The sequence below is a fragment of the Lactuca saligna genome, chromosome 8 (assembly GCF_052625555.1).
Source record: "Lactuca saligna cultivar CGN05327 chromosome 8, ASM5262555v1, whole genome shotgun sequence".
In the NCBI taxonomy this organism is placed as follows: domain Eukaryota; kingdom Viridiplantae; phylum Streptophyta; class Magnoliopsida; order Asterales; family Asteraceae; genus Lactuca; species Lactuca saligna.
Window position 1 is genome coordinate 81028921 of NC_136424.1, and position 5987 is coordinate 81034907.

Sequence of the window (5987 nt, forward strand, 5' to 3'; positions counted from 1 at the left end):
GATTGTCTTTGTGATAATTATCTGGTATGCTATTATTTGTAATGTTTGTGTGCTAGGATGCTTTGTGATACATGTTAGTAGTAGTAGGGGTGAAATAGGCCCCAAATACTGGTTGGAAGATACCAAAGGGTCATGAGAACCCATGCATGCCTAGCAGTATGTTTATGATATGTTATATGTGATAGTGGCAGTAAGAGGGGAATAGTCCCCAAGTTCGGTCGTTAGGACCGAAGGATAGGTCGGGCACCCAGATATGCCTAACAGTATGTTTATGCTATATTTTATGTGGTAGTAGTAGGGGTGAAATAGTCATCGGAGCCAGTTGGGATAAACCGGAGGGTAGGCCAACACCCTAAAACTGCTTGACATGGGTTGGTCAGCACCCCAGAACTGTTTGACATGGGTTGGTCAGCACCCCAGAACTACTTGACATGGGTAGCTCGGGCACCCCAGAATTGTCCGACAGTATGTATGTTGGGTGGTATGTGGTGTGATGGGGGAATTCACTAAGCTTTGTGCTTACGGTTTTCAGTTTTGGTTTCAGGTACTACGTTTTCAAAGGAAAGGAGCCGGCTCGATCGCAGCACATCACACTAAGTTTTCCGTGCATGAGATCCTTGGGATTACACTCTGATATTACTTTATGATAACACGTTTGACTATTGACACTTGGGTTTTGACATGAGATGTTATTATGGATGTTTTTATACTTATGGTTTTATAACAACTTATTTAAAAATGAAATTTTCGGTCTTGAATTTTGGGATGTTACTCACACACACACACGAATTAAGGTTTCTAGACTCACAAGGGGGCTGTAATGGAGGCTAAGGGAGGCTAATGACCCTTTAAATAGGGTGCAAAACCCCAGAAATTAGGGTTTCATCCTCCAGCTCCAACTCGTCGAGTCATGTCTCCAACTCGGCGAGTTGGTCATTTAAACACGTGGCCCCAAAAGTTCCTACTCGACGAGTCAGGGCATCCAACTCGTCGAGTAGACCTCCCAATATGAAAAATAAAGCTTTAAAATTAATACATGAGAGTCGGGGCGTTACACGAATGTCTTAAAAAGTTTGAAAATATCAGCCTACTTCATTAAACGGAGTTTATGGGAATTTTGACCAAAAATGTGATCACATTTTTTCCTAAAATGTGATTGTGCTTTTCTTTTTTTCTCTGGAAGTTGTTGGCTTGGATATAAATTCGACATCTCTGATCAATTTAAGCCCTAGATGTTCCCAGACGACAAAAACGACGTTTGAAGGCGATTTTCTGCATTTTTTCATCACTTTCTTAAGATCTGAAGGTTGTGGATCATCTCAATCATTTATTTTAGTAAGAATTAGTAGTTTAATGTCTATTTTCATTAGCTTTGCTCAAATTTTAGCTATGTATGGCTAAACACTAGATTTTGGTTCTGCATAGATCAATACTTCTCATATAATCAATCATTAGGCCTTGTTTTTTATTTGTGATTCTATCTAGTAATTTCAATTTTGATTTTAATGAATGTTTGGTTTTGGTTCTTTTTAGCTTGATCGCCTAAAATAGGATTAAATCAATCTAGTTAGTCAATTAATGGAATATTTAATTGTTCTAATCAACTGGTAATAAGTAACATGTATCATATTGGTTCTGTGTTGGGATTTAATTACAATATAAACTAAAATTTCATATTTTTATGCTTTTGAGCTTGTGATAAGTATTGAATATTGTCGGGAATTTACACATATCTTAATGCTGCTTTTTTGATTTTAATTAAGAACTTGTTTAATTGAATTAGTAAAAATTTAGGATTAGCTGAAGCGGTTGTTTTGGTTAATTAATTAGGTAAAATAGAATATACTAGAGCTTGTTAGTTGTTTTCAGTACCAACTTAGATATAATACATTTTGAATAACCAGATTTGTGTTGATTGCATGATTAGGAAAGTCGCCAAAGAACTGAATTCACTTTTTATTACTGAATTTTATTTAAGTTTGTTTCACTGCTATTTTAGTTTTAGTTAATAATAAAAAAATCCCTCATTTCACATTTTCTGTTTATGACTAGTATGTGCCTTACGCAAGAGGCATTGACTTTTAGTTGTGTCCCTGTGGATTCAACCCTATTTCCCTGTGCTGCCCAATAGTGCAACCAAACAGTGAAATTTTATTTACTTAAGACTCCCGCAACAACATTTTAACACACATCCCCCCACACCACTTACCCAATCTCATCTACCCACCCGTTATATCTTTCTCCCTCACTTTATATTAAAGCAATTCTAGAACCCTAAATATGGATCACCACTTACCGCCACTGGAGATTGTCGTTAACTATTTTATAGTTGTTGGAGTGTCGCCGATCTTGAACGATGGCAATGAAAAGGTATCCACCCACTACCTTTGGTCCCCTAAAGTTGAACAACTACCATCTGGAATGACGACGATGAGCGATGTCTCTGATCCCTTACTATCATCGCCGACAATGTATTCATGAAGTAGTGGTAACGTCAAGAACCACGACGACATGAAAAGTGGTTTCGCCAACTATTTCCTTCTTTCCCACTACTAGTTCTTGAATCTCCTTTCGCCGAACTACTTCTATCTTGACAAACTGAATTTGTTCTTGTTTCCCACCCCCACCTGTCCTTCTCTCAAATCTCCTCTCATACCCCTCCTGTCATATACCCTTATTTTTCAGGTATCGTGGTTTAGGTTTCAAATTTACAAGTGGATGGTGGTACGAGGGGAAGAAGATGTTTCCCATAGATAGTTGAAGATTGGTGATGTTGCAGGTTTTGTGCCAAAGTGCATGTACGTTTCGTATAAGTGTTTGATTTAATGAGTGAATTTCTAGAGGTTAGTTATGGTGGTGGTGGTCAGTGGTTTCCCGATTAATGAACACAAGGGGGAAGAAGTGTGAGGATAATTTGGGTTTTTCTATTAAAATTGACCTATTTATTTAATTAATACATTTATAACAAATTTCATTAATATTTTTTTAATTAATTAATAATATAGAAAGATAAAAGAAATAGTAAGTCATTTTACATTGACTAGGGATCAAACTAATAACAAAACAAAACTGTAGGGACTTTTCGAGTGAAAATAAAGTTAGAAGCCAAAGGTGTAGATAACCCCAAACTATAGGGGCCTTTTTGTAATTTACCCTATAAAATATTAAAAAAAGATTCAAATAATTTTTCTTTCGTAACATGCTCGATTTTTAAACCCGCTCTCAAAGTTCTTCTGATGAATACGACACCATTTCCAATCGGATTTGTTGATTGATGGGCTCCGGGGCTCACAACATCTAAATTCACATTTCACGAATTTATTCTTTGCGTTTTCTAGAAATTCGAGATCAGATTTCGTTTTGGGGGTTTCATGATTCATCGATCAAAAAACAACAAACAAAGAAATGGATTGGGGAACGGTAACAACAGAAGACCTGATCGAAGCACTTAAAGAAGTGGATTGGTCGTCGCCTCCTCGTCCTTTCAATGAATTCGTCTCCAAATTCACAGTCCCTCGTTCCTCTAACAAATGGAACAGTCGCCTGAAGTGTAATCTTTACTAGTATGTTCTGATTTTCATCTCTGCTAACATTTTACATTCGTTTTGTTTGATTATGTCGAGTACTTATCTAATTAGTTATGGGTTTGAATTGTGATCATTATGGAGATCAGAATGGGGAATGAACAACAGTAAACCCTAAATATCGTTTCAACTTTTTCCGTACTTAATCTGAATAGTACTGTCGTAATTTACATCGTTGAGCTCCATATCTTCTTTTGAAAATAGATTTTGAAATTTGAATTGGGGTAATCGGTTACATAACTTACAATTTACGAACCGTTTTAAGAACTTGTGCTTTTTTGCAGCTATCGGACAAATTACTTTCTCATGATTCTGTTCATTCTTGGTAAGCCGATTGAATAAAAGACGCTCAAATGACATGATCTAAATTTGAAATTTCTTCAGATGCCATGATTATGAATTTTTCATGTGTAGGATTGGGATTTCTTAGGAGACCACTTGCTATTGTTGCAGCTATGTCAACCGCTCTAACTATGGCTTTCTTAAATGATAGGTACATCCATACATACATTGCTCCAATCTTCACCTAAGTTACTATATATACTGATATTCATGTTCTTTCTTAACTTGATCAAGATCATCTGATTTGATACTGCACTGGCTTACAGCTTTGCAAGCGCATTCAGTGAAAAAGTAACAAGAACTATAAGGCAATTCTCTCCACATTTAGCTGCAAAAATGAGACATCCACTAACGTGAGCCTCTTTCCATCTAAATATCTCATTAAACATATACTGCTTATCTTCTTTAATGGCGATTTGCAATTTCCAGACCTGTTCTTCGTGGGCGCCCTTCATCTAAGAGGACAATTTATATATGTGGACAGCCTCGTTGGACATTTGTTATGGGATTTTCTGTTGGTATGGATATTGCTAATTCTCTTTAATGGTGAAAATATTCTGATTTTTAAATGCTAATTTAGTATTTTGACCATTTTGTCCTTTCACAGTGAGTTTCATTCTTTGGTTTGTTTCGTGTGGACTCTTGACTTTGTTATGGGCGTTGACCACCGGCCTTCTTGGTATATCTTACAAACTTCTTATTTCATGAATGGTATAACTTTGAGTAAATTACACTTTGGGTCCCTGTGTTATGTTAGTTTTTTTGGCTGTGGTCCAAAAACAAATCTTTTTGCATCTTTCGTCCTTATTTTCCTGTTTCATACGTCTTTAGTCCGTGGGTTGTCTAAGTTAACAGCCCAGCTAAAATTGAATCTTAAAGTTAAATCAAGATCATAACTCAATCACTCATAAACCAAAACATAGCAAAATCAAAACAAATCCCATGAATTAAATAAACATTAGTCTGAGTTAACAACCTAATTGTTAAATTTATGAAATTGACAATTTTGCACTTGTCTTCTCCATTTTTTTCACCTTCAAACCCTAAAACCACCAAACCACAAGAATCAATGTTTAAAGTTAACTCAAAATCAGAACTCAAGAACCAAAAACATAACAAAATTGAAACAAATCCCATGAATAATATAAACCTTAGTAAATTACACTCGTGGTCATGTTCTAATATCATTTTTTTGGATATGGTCTTAAAAGGAATCTTTTTTTAATGTACTCTATAAACTTTGTGTAACAATATCAAGTATTGTTTGCTGACTTCATTTGTTGTTCAGCTACTATAGTGCATGCAAGCTTTAGAACACCTAACCTGAAAGCTCGTCTCAATACATTCCGTGAGGAATTTCGTGCAGTTTGGCGCAACTACAGTGAACTTTAATCCTACTCTATCCATGTGATTGTGCGTATTACCTTAAAAAATGCATTATGTTTTATAATAATATATATTTGGTTTTATTAATATTATTCCTTTTTAGGGTTACGAAGAAACATGCGGTGGTATATGTGAGGGAATAATCCTTGTAGAAAGCTGCCTGAAGTTCGAAGTCTTGGATAACATGACATAAAAAATATATTTGGTTATTAATGTTTCCCCTGAGTGGGTATAAAATGGGGAAAAGGTAAAAAAAAAAATGTAGATGAGGGAAAGCTTATGTGGAAGGGTAATTCAATTTTGTTCAGAAACCTGTGAATGGATAAATTTTGAAATTGTCTTTCATTTTTTTGGTATTGTTTGATCATACAATGTGAGATCTTTAACATAGCCTCAATCTCATCTTCAACTCTCTGTTAATCTTCATCATCCAAATTGGAGTTTTTATTTGTATAGAAGTGTTCGACAAAAAAAAAACATAATCTTTTGAATGTGTAAAATGACATACAATATAAAAGCTAACAGCTTCTTAAGAAAGCACTTATGTTTTATTTCATATTCCACTTTGGTCCTAATTTTTGCACAACCCTTATAACTAACAAAACTTAAGATCAAGGATATTCTCAAAGACATGATTACATTTTATTTTTAATTGGTTTATGAGTAGAAAGTCTA

At 35.1% G+C, this 5987-nt stretch overlaps 1 protein-coding gene across 1 annotated transcript; it reads left to right on the top strand.

Moving 5' to 3' along the window:
- The first annotated feature begins 3204 nt into the window (after nt 1-3204).
- On the top strand, nt 3205-5702 carry LOC145008206 (PRA1 family protein A1-like). Its single transcript, XM_078966835.1, has 8 exons — nt 3205-3563; nt 3869-3909; nt 3999-4077; nt 4193-4279; nt 4356-4444; nt 4534-4605; nt 5215-5339; nt 5416-5702. The coding sequence occupies exons 1-7, from the start codon at nt 3406-3408 to the stop codon at nt 5316-5318; spliced, it is 630 nt and encodes a 209-aa protein (XP_078822961.1). The 5' UTR covers nt 3205-3405; the 3' UTR covers nt 5319-5339; nt 5416-5702.
- The last annotated feature ends 285 nt before the right edge of the window (nt 5703-5987 follow it).

Excerpts from the sequence above, each read along its gene's own strand:
- LOC145008206 (XM_078966835.1), top strand. The coding sequence starts at position 3,406 with ATGGATTGGGGAACGGTAACAACAGAAGACCTGATCGAAGCACTTAAA. Across the intron at positions 3,564-3,868 it reads CTGAAGTGTAATCTTTACTA|CTATCGGACAAATTACTTTC; the intron begins GTATGTTCTGAT and ends GCTTTTTTGCAG. Across the intron at positions 4,606-5,214 it reads GTTGACCACCGGCCTTCTTG|CTACTATAGTGCATGCAAGC; the intron begins GTATATCTTACA and ends TTTGTTGTTCAG.